The sequence below is a fragment of the Dendrobates tinctorius genome, unplaced genomic scaffold (assembly GCF_039654945.1).
Source record: "Dendrobates tinctorius isolate UK_male_01 unplaced genomic scaffold, ASM3965494v1 ptg000181l, whole genome shotgun sequence".
In the NCBI taxonomy this organism is placed as follows: Eukaryota; Metazoa; Chordata; class Amphibia; order Anura; family Dendrobatidae; genus Dendrobates; species Dendrobates tinctorius.
Window position 1 is genome coordinate 3,355,590 of NW_027361848.1, and position 16,153 is coordinate 3,371,742.

General features: G+C 53.6%; 1 protein-coding gene across 21 annotated transcripts in view; it reads right to left on the reverse strand.

Moving 5' to 3' along the window:
* AFDN (afadin, adherens junction formation factor) overlaps positions 1–9,521 on the reverse strand; it is a 647,761-nt gene extending 638,240 nt beyond the window's left edge. For 7 of the 21 annotated variants that reach the window (XM_073551827.1, XM_073551835.1, XM_073551834.1 and 4 more), the window contains exon 1: positions 8,938–9,515. In XM_073551827.1, coding sequence (XP_073407928.1) covers positions 8,938–9,039 — 102 coding nt within the window. In that variant the 5' untranslated portion in view covers positions 9,040–9,515. Of the gene's footprint in view, positions 1–8,937 lie in introns of all 21 variants that reach the window. The other 14 variants (XM_073551836.1, XM_073551822.1, XM_073551839.1 and 11 more) reach the window with 7 other exon arrangements.
* Between the last annotated feature and the right edge of the window lie 6,632 nt (positions 9,522–16,153).

Genomic DNA, 16,153 nt, shown 5'->3' on the forward strand with positions numbered 1-16,153 from the left:
TGCACAAACAGATATCCTCCTAAGATAGCCAAATCTAAAAAAAACCCACTCCAACTTCCAAAAATATTAAGCTTTGATATCTATGAGTCTTTGGGTTCATTTAGAACATAGTTATTCAATAATAAAAAGAATCCTCTCAAATACAACTTGCCTAATAATTCTGCACACGGCGTACAATGTGCACATCCCAATAAAACCATTGTATGAACAAGCGTCTAGACTTTTGATTTGTTCAGTATTAACTGGGTGCATCCTCTTGCTTAGCCCAGTGTAGACGGCGCTCTGGAGATGCACACTACATTCTTATGCAGAGAATGCTCACATCACATTCATAAAATCCTGAAGTAATAATTAAAGGCTTGTCTGAATGACAGGTTCATCTTCTGGCATGAAAACAAGGCGCTCATACACCCCGCTCACAGAACAAGTCATACGGAGAGTGCGGCAATCACACACCTCCGAAACTTCAACACCCCTTATGAATCAACAAAGCATTAAAAACGAAGAGGAAAAATGCAAACAAACCATTTTGCCAAAGGTGATAACTTGTATGATGTTGACCAATTACATCTCTTTACAGTTTATCTAACACGTACTTAACACAAATTAAACTAACTTTGCAAACATTTAGGGAAAGTTACTGGTAACGCCGGAATCCCACAGGAATCGCCAACTAATGACACCCTTAATAAATAGTGCTAATGTGCACTGCAGCACAAAAAAGAACATGGAGAGAACGGACAAAGAAATTGCATGGATTTATTTTTTAACTAACGGCATTCCTGAAGAGCGGACAACCCCTTTAATTTTTCGTATTAACAATTATAAATGACATTTTTTTAAAAAAAACAGAACAACATTCACTGTTTGATGCTTTTATTCATTTTTTCTAAAGCCACGGGGGGGGGGGGGGGCGCTGCCATTTGTATTTGATGGTACCTGGAACGACACAAATCCGGCAACCTGAGCCCGTCTCCCAACCTGCGGCCAGTGTCTGAGCCCGTCTCCCAACCTGCAGCCAGTGTCTGAGCCCGTCTCCCAACCTGCGGCCAGTGTCTGAGCCCGTCTCCCAACCTGCGGCCAGTGTCTGAGCCCGTCTCCCAACCTGCGGCCAGTGTCTGAGCCCGTCTCCCAACCTGCGGCCAGTGTCTGAGCCCGTCTCCCAACCTGCGGCCAGTGTCTGAGCCCGTCTCCCAACCTGCGGCCAGTGTCTGAGCCCGTCTCCCAACCTGCGGCCAGTGTCTGAGCCCGTCTCATATGCTGTAGCTGCCTCAATTGTTAACATGGCCCCTTTGGCTGTCCTGTCCACAACTGGGGGTGCAGCCAGGCGCCATTTCATTGTGACCCAGAGTAGTGCCTCCACCACTTCGCTGGCTTCATGCTAGAAATGAATGTTGAAGTTTTCTTTACCAAATGCATAGATCTGTACCCCATATCTTGAGTTTGGATCTCCAGACTTCAGTGTGGCAGCAGTGGAGTCTCCACAGTGCTGATAGCTCCAGTGAAAGGAGTGCAGGAAAGGGCCGCCATTGCACCCGGTATAGCAGGCTCTAGGATCCCGACTCTTGCAGTCAGAGTGAGCGCGGAGCAGAAGTAGGGAAAGCAGACAGCCAGTCAGTGGGCCAGGTGACAAGAGCCACTGCAGTCTGCACAAGGGTGTATAGAGAAGGTCCTTAGTTTCTGCTGCTGCCAATTTGAGATGACAAACTCATTCCATTTCAAGATGACTATATAAAAGTTTTTAAAGTTTTCCCAGCTTGATAATACTTGCCATTATAGGGGTTTCCCTGTACGTAATCGTTTTCAGGTTAGTGGGGTGTCATTTAGCACCGACACACGCCCCTACGTGCCACAGTTTAGTGACCGCTGTAGACCATCTCTTATTTACAGGGAACCTGTTATCAGTGTTCACCCCTAGAAGATAAACCAGCCTAATCCCCCTTTAATCATGCCCATATGTTAATCTAAATTCTAAATGTACCTGTTGGATATCTAAGTTTCATTATCCTTGTGATCACAGGCCTAGTCCAGGACAGTGGTGGAAAGCACGCTCACAGCAGTGTAACCGACAACCCAGCCTGTGCACACAGAACAGGGAGGAGAAGCCGGGCAATCTCCTCAACTACCCCAGTGTCTAATCTGCAACCAGTGAATCGGCAGTAGATGGCAGGCCCCACTGGAGCGCAATATGATTGATAACAGACTTGTGGAGGATGCTATGGCTGGTCTTAGAACAAATTAAATCACAGTTTATTTAAAAGACAAAAAAAATACTGTGCCTGGGTTTTCTGAAGAAAAATAAAAAACCTTTTTAAAGAGGGGTTGTCCACTACTAGGACAACCACTTTTCACTCTGAATGTTTGCCCCTGATAAAATAAAAAACACATGTCTGGGTCGGACTTCACCGTGCCAGCGCACTCACTTCCACTGCCAGCACCATTCCAGCAGTGTCAGCACTTGCAATCCTGGGGCTCACATGAGCCCTGTGCCCAATCACCTCTGGCGTCACTGCCCCCGACTTCAGACAAATCCAACATGAAGAGCAACTCAGAGCAGCCACAGCCTTGGCTTCTCATTCATGGTCAATATGTCAGAAGATGTGGACAGTGACGCCAGGCTGATTGTGCGCAGGGCTCATGTGACGTAACAATATGCGAGTCCCAGGACCGCGAGTACCAACACCACTGTAACGGCACCAGTATAAGTGTTTTACTTTAACATGGCTAGACATGAAGCAACCCCTTTAAGACAATATATTTTAACAGTGGAAATTCAAGATCTAACAGAAGTCATCCTAGCATAGCTTGTTTTTCAGGAGAAAGACATTAACCACTCAGTGGTGAAGCAATGCGAAGGAGCTGCATTCTCCAAACCTGTGCCCTGAGGAACCTGAAGATCAGCCATTTGTCTGTGAAGCAGGATCCCAGCTGGATGGAGAAAGAAACCCTCCTGCAAGTGACAGGCACAAGAATAGCACTCATGCTCATTACCCGTCTCCACCTCCTAGTGTAAGGCACCAGAGAGCACCCCCACTTCTGCTCATCCCCAGTCTCCACCTCCTAGTGCCAGGCACCAGAGAGCACTCCCACTCCTGCTGATCCCCGCCTCCACCTCCTAGTGCCAGGCACCAGAGAGCACTCCCACTCCTGCTGATCCGCGTCTCCACCTCCTAGTGCCAGGCACCAGAGAGCACCCCCACTCCTGCTCATCCCCTAACCCCACCTCCTAGTACCAGAGAGCACCCCCACTTCTGCTCATCCCCAGTCTCCACCTCCTAGTGCCAGGCACCAGAGAGCACTCCCACTCCTGCTGATCCCCGCCTCCACCTCCTAGTGCCAGGCACCAGAGAGCACTCCCACTCCTGCTGATCCGCGTCTCCACCTCCTAGTGCCAGGCACCAGAGAGCACCCCCACTCCTGCTCATCCCCTAACCCCACCTCCTAGTACCAGAGAGCACCCCCACTCCTGCTTATCCCCTAACCCCACCTCCTAGTACCAGAGAGCACCCCCACTCCTGCTCATCCCCTTACCCCACCTCCTAGTACCAGAGAGCACCCCCACTCCTGCTCATCCCCTCTCCCCACCTCCCAGTACCAGGCACCAGAGAGCACCCCCACTCCTGCTCATCCCCTTACCCCACCTCCTAGTACCAGAGAGCACCCCCACTCCTGCTCATCCCCTCTCCCCACCTCCCAGTACCAGGCACCAGAGAGCACCCCCCACTCCTGCTCATCCCCTGACCCCACCTCCCAGTACCAGGCACCAGAGAGCACCCCCACTCCTGCTCATCCCCTTACCCCACCTCCTAGTACCAGGCACCAGAGAGCACCCCCACTCCTGCTCATCCCCTGACCTCACCTCCTACACCAGGCACCAGAGAGCACCCCCACTCCTGCTCATCCCCTGTCCCCATCTCCTAGTACCAGGCACAAGAGAGCACCCCCACTCCTGCTCATCCCCTGACCCCACCTCCCAGTACCAGGCACCAGAGAGCACCCCCACTCCTGCTCATCCCCTGTCCCCATCTCCCAGTACCAGGCACCAGAGAGCAACCCCACTCCTGCTCATCCCTCTCCCCATCTCCCAGTACAAGGCACCAGAGAGCAACCCCACTCCTGCTCATCCCTCTCCCCACCTCCTAGTACCAGGCACCAGAGAGCACCCCCACTCCTGCTCATCCCCTCTCCCCACCTCCTAGTACCAGGCACCAGAGAGCACCCCCACTCCTGCTCATCCCGTCCCCATCTCCTAGTACCAAGCACCAGAGAGCACCCCCACTCCTGCTCATCCCCTGACCCCACCTCCCAGTACCAGAGAGCACCCCCACTCCTGCTCATCCCCTGTCCCCACCTCCCAGTACCAGAGAGCACCCCCACTCCTGCTCATCCCCTCTCCCCACCTCCCAGTACCAGGCACCAGAGAGCACCCCCACTCCTGCTCATCCCCTCTCCCCACCTCCCATTACCAGGCACCAGAGAGCACCCCCACTCCTGCTCATCCCCTCTCCCCACCTCCTAGTACCAGGCACCAGAGAGCACCCCCACTCCTGCTCATCCCCTGTCCCCATCTCCTAGTACCAGGCAACAGAGCACCCCCACTCCTGCTCATCCCCTGACCCCACCTCCCAGTACCAGAGAGCACCCCCACTCCTGCTCATCCCGTCCCCACCTCCCAGTACCAGAGAGCACCCCCACTCCTGCTCATCCCCTCTCCCCACCTCCCAGTACCAGGCACCAGAGAGCACCCCCACTCCTGCTCATCCCCTCTCCCCACCTCCTAGTACCAGGCACCAGAGAGCACCCCCACTCCTGCTCATCCCCTGTCCCCATCTCCCAGTACCAGGCACCAGAGAGCACCCCCACTCCTGCTCATCCCCTCTCCCCACCTCCCAGTACCAGGCACCAGAGAGCACCCCCACTCCTGCTCATCCCCTCTCCCCACCTCCTAGTACCAGGCACCAGAGAGCACCCCCACTCCTGCTCATCCCCTCTCCCCACCTCCCAGTACCAGGCACCAGAGAGCACCCCCACTCCTGCTCATCCCCTCTCCCCACCTCCCAGTACCAGGCACCAGAGAGCACCCCCACTCCTGCTCATCCCCTGTCCCCATCTCCCAGTACCAAGCACCAGAGAGCACCCCCACTCCTGCTCATCCCCTCTCCCCATCTCCCAGTACCAGGCACCAGAGAGCACCCCCACTCCTGCTCATCCCCTCTCCCCATCTCCCAGTACCAGGCACCAGAGAGCACCCCCACTCCTGCTCATCCCCTCTCCCCATCTCCCAGTACCAGGCACCAGAGAGCACCCCCACTCCTGCTCATCCCCTCTCCCCACCTCCCAGTACCAGGCACCAGAGAGCACCCCCACTCCTGCTCATCCCCTCTCCCCACCTCCCAGTACCAGAGAGCACCCCCACTCCTGCTAATCCCCTGTCCCCACCTCCCAGTACCAGAGAGCACCCCCACTCCTGCTCATCCCCTGTCCCCACCTCCTAGTACCAGGCACCAGAGAGCACCCCCACTCCTGCTCATCCCCTCTCCCCACCTCCCAGTACCAGGCACCAGAGAGCACCCCCACTCCTGCTCATCCCCTGACCCCACCTCCCAGTACCAGGCACCAGAGAGCACCCCCACTCCTGCTCATCCCCTGTCCCCACCTCCCAGTACCAGGCACCAGAGAGCACCCCCACTCCTGCTCATCCCCTGTCCCCACCTCCCAGAACCAGAGAGCACCCCCACTCCTGCTCATCCCCTGACCCCACCTCCCAGTACCAGGCACCAGAGAGCACCCCCTCTCCTGCTCATCCCCTGTCCCCACCTCCCAGAACCAGAGAGCACCCCCACTCCTGCTCATCCCCTGACCCCACCTCCCAGTACCAGGCACCAGAGAGCACCCCCACTCCTGCTCATCCCCTGTCCCCATCTCCTAGTACCAGGCACCAGAGAGCACCCCCACTCCTGCTCATCCCCTGTCCCCACCTCCCAGTACCAGAGAGCACCCCCACTCCTGCTCATCCCCTGTCCCCACCTCCCAGTACCAGAGAGCACCCCCACTCCTGCTCATCCCCTGACCCCACCTCCCAGTACCAGGCACCAGAGAGCACCCCCACTCCTGCTCATCCCCTGTCCCCACCTCCCAGTACCAGGCACCAGAGAGCACCCCCACTCCTGCTCATCCCCTGTCCCCATCTCCTAGTACCAGGCAACAGAGCACCCCCACTCCTGCTCATCCCCTGACCCCACCTCCCAGTACCAGAGAGCACCCCCACTCCTGCTCATCCCGTCCCCACCTCCCAGTACCAGAGAGCACCCCCACTCCTGCTCATCCCCTCTCCCGACCTCCCAGTACCAGGCACCAGAGAGCACCCCCACTCCTGCTCATCTCCTCTCCCCACCTCCCAGTACCAGAGAGCACCCCCACTCCTGCTCATCCCGTCCCCACCTCCCAGTACCAGAGAGCACCCCCACTCCTGCTCATCCCCTCTCCCCACCTCCCAGTACCAGGCACCAGAGAGCACCCCCACTCCTGCTCATCCCCTCTCCCCACCTCCTAGTACCAGGCACCAGAGAGCACCCCCACTCCTGCTCATCCCCTGTCCCCACCTCCCAGTACCAGGCACCAGAGAGCACCCCCACTCCTGCTCATCCCCTCTCCCCACCTCCTAGTACCAGGCACCAGAGAGCACCCCCACTCCTGCTCATCCCCTCTCCCCACCTCCCAGTACCAGGCACCAGAGAGCACCCCCACTCCTGCTCATCCCCTCTCCCCACCTCCCAGTACCAGGCACCAGAGAGCACCCCCACTCCTGCTCATCCCCTCTCCCCACCTCCCAGTACCAGGCACCAGAGAGCACCCCCACTCCTGCTCATCCCCTGTCCCCATCTCCCAGTACCAGGCACCAGAGAGCACCCCCACTCCTACTCATCCCCTCTCCCCATCTCCCAGTACCAGGCACCAGAGAGCACCCCCACTCCTGCTCATCCCCTCTCCCCACCTCCCAGTACCAGGCACCAGAGAGCACCCCCACTCCTGCTCATCCCCTCTCCCCACCTCCCAGTACCAGGCACCAGAGAGCACCCCCACTCCTGCTCATCCCCTGTCCCCACCTCCCAGTACCAGGCACCAGAGAGCACCCCCACTCCTGCTCATCCCCTGTCCCCACCTCCCAGTACCAGAGAGCACCCCCACTCCTGCTCATCCCCTCTCCCCACCTCCCAGTACCAGGCACCAGAGAGCACCCCCACTCCTGCTCATCCCCTGACCCCACCTCCCAGTACCAGGCACCAGAGAGCACCCCCACTCCTGTTCATCCCCTGTCCCCACCTCCCAGTACCAGGCACCAGAGAGCACCCCCACTCCTGCTCATCCCCTGACCCCACCTCCCAGTACCAGGCACCAGAGAGCACCCCCACTCCTGCTCATCCCCTCTCCCCACCTCCCAGTACCAGAGAGCACCCCCACTCCTGCTCATCCCTTGTCCCCATCTCCTAGTACCAGGCACCAGAGAGCACCCCCACTCCTGCTCATCCCCTGACCTCACCTCCTACACCAGGCAACTGAGAGCACCCCCACTCCTGCTCATCCCCTCTCCCCACCTCCCAGTACCAGGCACAAGAGAGCACCCCCACTCCTGCTCATCCCCTGACCCCACCTCCCAGTACCAGGCACCAGAGAGCACCCCCACTCCTGCTCATCCCCTGTCCCCACCTCCTAGTACCAGGCACCAGAGAGCACCCCCACTCCTGCTCATCCTCTCTCCCCACCTCCCAGTACCAGGCACCAGAGAGAACCCCCACTCCTGCTCATCCCCTCTCCCCACCTCCCAGTACCAGGCACCAGAGAGCACCCCCACTCCTGCTCATCCCGACCCCACCTCCCAGTACCAGGCACCAGAGAGCACCCCCACTCCTGCTCATCCCGACCCCACCTCCCAGTACCAGGCACCAGAGAGCACCCCCACTCCTGCTCATCCCCTCTCCCCACCTCCCAGTACCAGGCACCAGAGAGCACCCCCACTCCTGCTCATCCCCTCTCCCCACCTCCCAGTACCAGAGAGCACCCCCACTCCTGCTCATCCCTTGTCCCCATCTCCTAGTACCAGGCACCAGAGAGCACCCCCACTCCTGCTCATCCCCTGACCTCACCTCCTACACCAGGCAACTGAGAGCACCCCCACTCCTGCTCATCCCCTCTCCCCACCTCCCAGTACCAGGCACAAGAGAGCACCCCCACTCCTGCTCATCCCCTGACCCCACCTCCCAGTACCAGGCACCAGAGAGCACCCCCACTCCTGCTCATCCCCTGTCCCCACCTCCTAGTACCAGGCACCAGAGAGCACCCCCACTCCTGCTCATCCTCTCTCCCCACCTCCCAGTACCAGGCACCAGAGAGAACCCCCACTCCTGCTCATCCCCTCTCCCCACCTCCTAGTACCAGGCACCAGAGAGCACCCCCACTCCTGCTCATCCTCTCTCCCCACCTCCCAGTACCAGGCACCAGAGAGAACCCCCACTCCTGCTCATCCCCTCTCCCCACCTCCCAGTACCAGGCACCAGAGAGCACCCCCACTCCTGCTCATCCCGACCCCACCTCCCAGTACCAGGCACCAGAGAGCACCCCCACTCCTGCTCATCCCCTCTCCCCACCTCCCAGTACCAGAGAGCACCCCCACTCCTGCTCATCCCCTCTCCCCACCTCCCAGTACCAGGCACCAGAGAGCACCCCCACTCCTGCTCATCCCCTGTCCCCATCTCCCAGTACCAGGCACCAGAGAGCACCCCCACTCCTGCTCAGCTGTAGCCTAAAGGGGGACGACCCTATCCAGGAGCTGTCAGTGCAGACGCGCATGGCCTCCACCAAATCCCGGCCACTGGCTCCCTAAGGTGCGGCCTGTGTACTCGCATTCCCATCTGCAGCCTCCCTAGGGAGGGCGCTCACCTCGGTGGGCTGGCTGATCTCGAACAGGTCTAGCCGGTTGGCGTTCCAGTGGTTAATGATGTCGGCCAGCTTGCGGCGCTCTTCCTCTCGGCTGCCCGTCATGTCTGCACACCCGCTCTTCCCTGTAGGGGCGTCACGCGGTGGGAAGAGGAAAGAATGCGAATGTCACCGAGGTTAGGGCGATCCCTGTGCTCCGCCGTCCTTGGGAATCGTCTCTGCACAGTGTCCAGCGCTGTGTGCGCCCAGCGGTGCTGTTCAGCAGCCAAACGCGCGCCCCATTACCGCAGGAACATAACGCAGCAGAGAAGCGAGTGATCACAGCTCAACCATGAACGATCCACAGACAATAGGCTCCGCGCTCCAGCCCGATCGGCTGCAGCCAGCTGCGCTTCCTTATCGCCGTGTATCCCCTCCTCCCAGTCCTGAGCCGTGCGCGTCACGTCCTGCACTTCATCCCGGCGCCGCTCCCACTCCCGACCTGCTGTGTGCGCCTGTGTGTGTGTCTGTCTCTATGGCTGTACCTGCGTGTGTCTGTCTCTGTGTGTATGTCTGTCTGTACCTGTGTGTGTATGTCTGTCTATACCTATGGCTGTAGCATTGTGTGTCTGTCTGTGTTTGTGTGTGTGTATGTCTGTACCTGCGTGTGTCTGTCTCTGTGTGTATGTCTGTCTGTACCTGTGTGTGTGTGTCTGTCTATACCTATGGCTGTAGCATTGTGTGTCTGTCTCTGTGTGTATGTATGTCTGTACCTGTGTCTGTCTGTACCTGTGTGTGTGTGTGTGTGTGTGTGTGTCTGTCTATACCTATGGCTGTAGCATTGTGTGTCTGTCTCTGTGTGTATGTATGTCTGTACCTGTGTCTGTCTGTACCTGTGTGTGTGTGTGTGTGTCTGTCTATTCCTATGGCTGTACCTGTGTGTATGTCTGTCTGTACCTATGGCTGTAGCATTGTGTGTCTGTCTGTGTTTGTGTGTGTGTATGTCTGTACCTGTGTCTGTCTGTACCTGTGTGTGTGTGTGTGTGTATGTCTGTACCTGTGTGTGTGTGTATGTCTGTCTATACCTATGGCTGTACCTGTGTGCGCGTACCTGCGTGTGTGTATGTCTGTCTATACCTATGGCTGTAGCATTGTGTGTCTGTGTGTATGTATGTCTGTACCTGTGTCTGTCTGTACCTGTGTGTGTGTATGTCTGTACCTGTGTCTGTCTGTACCTGTGTGTGTGTCTGTCTGTCTATACCTATGGCTGTAGCATTGTGTGTCTGTCTGTGTTTGTGTGTGTGTATGTCTGTACCTGCGTGTGTCTGTACCTGTGTGTGTGTGTATGTCTGTCTATACCTATGGCTGTACCTGTGTGCGCCTGTGTGTACCTGCGTGTGTGTATGTCTGTCTATACCTATGGCTGTAGCATTGTGTGTCTGTCTCTGTGTGTATGTATGTCTGTACCTGTGTCTGTCTGTACCTGTGTGTGTGTATGTCTGTCTATACCTATGGCTGTAGCATTGTGTGTCTGTGTTTGTGTGTGTGTATGTCTGTACCTGCGTGTGTCTGTACCTGTGTGTGTGTGTATGTCTGTCTATACCTATGGCTGTAGCATTGTGTGTCTGTCTCTGTGTGTATGTATGTCTGTACCTGTGTGTGTGTGTATGTCTGTCTGTCTATACCTATGGCTGTACCTGTGTGCGCGTACCTGCGTGTGTGTATGTCTGTCTATACCTATGGCTGTAGCATTGTGTGTCTGTGTGTATGTATGTCTGTACCTGTGTCTGTCTGTACCTGTGTGTGTGTGTGTGTCTGTCTATACCTATGGCTGTACCTGTGTGTGTGTATGTCTGTCTGTACCTATGGCTGTAGCATTGTGTGTCTGTCTGTGTTTGTGTGTGTGTATGTCTGTACCTGTGTCTGTCTGTACCTGTGTGTGTGTATGTCTGTACCTGTGTCTGTCTGTACCTGTGTGTGTGTCTGTCTGTCTATACCTATGGCTGTAGCATTGTGTGTCTGTCTGTGTTTGTGTGTGTGTATGTCTGTACCTGCGTGTGTCTGTACCTGTGTGTGTGTGTATGTCTGTCTATACCTATGGCTGTACCTGTGTGCGCCTGTGTGTACCTGCGTGTGTGTATGTCTGTCTATACCTATGGCTGTAGCATTGTGTGTCTGTGTTTGTGTGTATGTATGTCTGTACCTGTGTCTGTCTGTACCTGTGTGTGTGTATGTCTGTCTATACCTATGGCTGTAGCATTGTGTGTCTGTGTTTGTGTGTGTGTATGTCTGTACCTGCGTGTGTCTGTACCTGTGTGTGTGTGTATGTCTGTCTATACCTATGGCTGTAGCATTGTGTGTCTGTCTCTGTGTGTATGTATGTCTGTACCTGTGTGTGTGTGTGTGTCTGTCTATACCTATGGCTGTACCTGTGTGTGTGTATGTCTGTCTGTACCTATGGCTGTAGCATTGTGTGTCTGTCTCTGTGTGTATGTATGTCTGTACCTGTGTGTGTGTGTGTGTATGTCTGTCTATACCTATGGCTGTAGCATTGTGTGGCTGTCTGTGTTTGTGTGTGTGTATGTCTGTACCTGCGTGTGTCTGTACCTGTGTATGTCTGTCTATACCTATGGCTGTACCTGTGTGCGCCTGTGTGTGTGTACCTGCGTGTGTGTATGTCTGTCTATACCTATGGCTGTAGCATTGTGTGTCTGTCTCTGTGTGTATGTATGTCTGTACCTGTGTCTGTGTGTCTGTCTCTATGGCTGTACCTGCGTGTGTCTGTCTCTGTGTGTATGTCTGTCTGTACCTGTGTGTGTGTGTCTGTCTATACCTATGGCTGTAGCATTGTGTGTCTGTCTCTGTGTGTATGTATGTCTGTACCTGTGTCTGTCTGTACCTGTGTGTGTGTGTGTGTCTGTCTATACCTATGGCTGTAGCATTGTGTGTCTGTCTCTGTGTGTATGTCTGTACCTGTGTCTGTCTGTACCTGTGTGTGTGTGTGTGTGTCTGTCTATACCTATGGCTGTACCTGTGTGTGTGTATGTCTGTCTGTACCTATGGCTGTAGCATTGTGTGTCTGTCTGTGTTTGTGTGTGTGTATGTCTGTACCTGTGTCTGTCTGTACCTGTGTGTGTGTGTGTGTGTGTATGTCTGTACCTGTGTGTGTGTGTATGTCTGTCTGTCTATACCTATGGCTGTACCTGTGTGCGCGTACCTGCGTGTGTGTATGTCTGTCTATACCTATGGCTGTAGCATTGTGTGTCTGTGTGTATGTATGTCTGTACCTGTGTCTGTCTGTACCTGTGTGTGTGTGTGTGTGTCTGTCTATACCTATGGCTGTACCTGTGTGTGTGTATGTCTGTACCTATGGCTGTAGCATTGTGTGTCTGTCTGTGTTTGTGTGTGTGTATGTCTGTACCTGTGTCTGTCTGTACCTGTGTGTGTGTCTGTCTGTCTATACCTATGGCTGTAGCATTGTGTGTCTGTCTGTGTTTGTGTGTGTGTATGTCTGTACCTGCGTGTGTCTGTACCTGTGTGTGTGTGTATGTCTGTCTATACCTATGGCTGTACCTGTGTGCGCCTGTGTGTACCTGCGTGTGTGTATGTCTGTCTATACCTATGGCTGTAGCATTGTGTGTCTGTCTCTGTGTGTATGTATGTCTGTACCTGTGTCTGTCTGTACCTGTGTGTGTGTATGTCTGTCTATACCTATGGCTGTAGCATTGTGTGTCTGTGTTTGTGTGTGTGTATGTCTGTACCTGCGTGTGTCTGTACCTGTGTGTGTGTGTATGTCTGTCTATACCTATGGCTGTAGCATTGTGTGTCTGTCTCTGTGTGTATGTATGTCTGTACCTGTGTGTGTGTGTACGTCTGTCTGTCTATACCTATGGCTGTACCTGTGTGCGCGTACCTGCGTGTGTGTATGTCTGTCTATACCTATGGCTGTAGCATTGTGTGTCTGTGTGTATGTATGTCTGTACCTGTGTCTGTCTGTACCTGTGTGTGTGTGTGTGTGTCTGTCTATACCTATGGCTGTACCTGTGTGTGTGTATGTCTGTACCTATGGCTGTAGCATTGTGTGTCTGTCTGTGTTTGTGTGTGTGTATGTCTGTACCTGTGTCTGTCTGTACCTGTGTGTGTGTATGTCTGTACCTGTGTCTGTCTGTACCTGTGTGTGTGTCTGTCTGTCTATACCTATGGCTGTAGCATTGTGTGTCTGTCTGTGTTTGTGTGTGTGTATGTCTGTACCTGCGTGTGTCTGTACCTGTGTGTGTATGTCTGTCTATACCTATGGCTGTACCTGTGTGCGCCTGTGTGTACCTGCGTGTGTGTATGTCTGTCTATACCTATGGCTGTAGCATTGTGTGTCTGTGTTTGTGTGTGTGTATGTCTGTACCTGCGTGTGTCTGTACCTGTGTGTGTGTGTATGTCTGTCTATACCTATGGCTGTAGCATTGTGTGTCTGTCTCTGTGTGTATGTATGTCTGTACCTGTGTGTGTGTGTGTCTGACTATACCTATTGCTGTACCTGTGTGTGTGTATGTCTGTCTGTACCTATGGCTGTAGCATTGTGTGTCTGTCTCTGTGTGTATGTATGTCTGTACCTGTGTGTGTGTGTGTGTGTATGTCTGTCTATACCTATGGCTGTAGCATTGTGTGGCTGTCTGTGTTTGTGTGTGTGTATGTCTGTACCTGCGTGTGTCTGTACCTGTGTATGTCTGTCTATACCTATGGCTGTATCTGTGTGCGCCTGTGTGTGTGTACCTGCGTGTGTGTATGTCTGTCTATACCTATGGCTGTAGCATTGTGTGTCTGTCTCTGTGTGTATGTATGTCTGTACCTGTGTGTGTGTGTGTGTGTGTGTATGTCTGTCTATACCTATGGCTGTAGCATTGTGTGGCTGTCTGTGTTTGTGTGTGTGTATGTCTGTACCTGCGTGTGTCTGTACCTGTGTATGTCTGTCTATACCTATGGCTGTACCTGTGTGCGCCTGTGTGTGTGTACCTGCGTGTGTGTATGTCTGTCTATACCTATGGCTGTAGCATTGTGTGTCTGTCTCTGTGTGTATGTATGTCTGTACCTGTGTCTGTCTGTACCTGTGTGTGTGTGTGTGTCTGTCTATACCTATGGCTGTACCTGTGTGTGTGTGTATGTCTGTCTACCTATGGCTGTAGCATTGTGTCTGTCTGTGTTTGTGTGTGTGTATGTCTGTACCTGTGTCTGTCTGTACCTGTGTGTGTGTGTGTGTGTGTGTGTGTGTATGTCTGGACCTGTGTGTGTGTGTGTGTGTATGTCTGTCTGTCTATACCTATGGCTGTAGCATTGTGTGTCTGTCTGTGTTTGTGTGTGTGTATGTCTGTACCTGCGTGTGTCTGTACCTGTGTGTGTGTGTATGTCTGTCTGTCTATACCTATGGCTGTACCTGTGTGCGCGTACCTGCGTGTGTGTATGTCTGTCTATACCTATGGCTGTAGCATTGTGTGTCTGTGTGTATGTATGTCTGTACCTGTGTCTGTCTGTACCTGTGTGTGTGTGTGTGTCTGTCTATACCTATGGCTGTACCTGTGTGTGTGTATGTCTGTCTGTACCTATGGCTGTAGCATTGTGTGTCTGTCTGTGTTTGTGTGTGTGTATGTCTGTACCTGTGTCTGTCTGTACCTGTGTGTGTGTATGTCTGTACCTGTGTCTGTCTGTACCTGTGTGTGTGTCTGTCTGTCTATACCTATGGCTGTAGCATTGTGTGTCTGTCTGTGTTTGTGTGTGTGTATGTCTGTACCTGCGTGTGTCTGTACCTGTGTGTGTGTGTGTATGTCTGTCTATACCTATGGCTGTACCTGTGTGCGCCTGTGTGTACCTGCGTGTGTGTATGTCTGTCTATACCTATGGCTGTAGCATTGTGTGTCTGTCTCTGTGTGTATGTATGTCTGTACTTGTGTCTGTCTGTACCTGTGTGTGTGTATGTCTGTCTATACCTATGGCTGTAGCATTGTGTGTCTGTGTTTGTGTGTGTGTATGTCTGTACCTGCGTGTGTCTGTACCTGTGTGTGTGTGTATGTCTGTCTATACCTATGGCTGTAGCATTGTGTGTCTGTCTCTGTGTGTATGTATGTCTGTACCTGTGTGTGTGTGTGTGTCTGTCTATACCTATGGCTGTACCTGTGTGTGTGTATGTCTGTCTGTACCTATGGCTGTAGCATTGTGTGTCTGTCTCTGTGTGTATGTATGTCTGTACCTGTGTGTGTGTGTGTGTGTGTGTGTATGTCTGTCTATACCTATGGCTGTAGCATTGTGTGGCTGTCTGTGTTTGTGTGTGTGTATGTCTGTACCTGCGTGTGTCTGTACCTGTGTATGTCTGTCTATACCTATGGCTGTACCTGTGTGCGCCTGTGTGTGTGTACCTGCGTGTGTGTATGTCTGTCTATACCTATGGCTGTAGCATTGTGTGTCTGTCTCTGTGTGTATGTATGTCTGTACCTGTGTGTGTGTGTGTGTGTATGTCTGTCTATACCTATGGCTGTAGCATTGTGTGGCTGTCTGTGTTTGTGTGTGTGTATGTCTGTACCTGCGTGTGTCTGTACCTGTGTATGTCTGTCTATACCTATGGCTGTACCTGTGTGCGCCTGTGTGTGTGTACCTGCGTGTGTGTATGTCTGTCTATACCTATGGCTGTAGCATTGTGTGTCTGTCTCTGTGTGTATGTATGTCTGTACCTGTGTCTGTCTGTACCTGTGTGTGTGTGTGTGTGTCTGTCTATACCTATGGCTGTACCTGTGTGTGTGTATGTCTGTCTACCTATGGCTGTAGCATTGTGTCTGTCTGTGTTTGTGTGTGTGTATGTCTGTACCTGTGTCTGTCTGTACCTGTGTGTGTGTGTGTGTATGTCTGTACCTGTGTGTGTGTGTATGTCTGTCTGTCTATACCTATGGCTGTAGCATTGTGTGTCTGTCTGTGTTTGTGTGTGTGTATGTCTGTACCTGCGTGTGTCTGTACCTGTGTGTGTGTGTATGTCTGTCTGTCTATACCTATGGCTGTACCTGTGTGCGCGTACCTGCGTGTGTGTATGTCTGTCTATACCTATGGCTGTAGCATTGTGTGTATGTATGTCTGTACCTGTGTCTGTCTGTACGTGTGTGTGTGTGTCTGTCTATACCTATGGCTGTACCTGTGTGTGTGTATGTCTGTCTGTACCTATGGCTGTAGCATTGTGTGTCTGTCTGTGTTTGTGTGTGTGTGTATG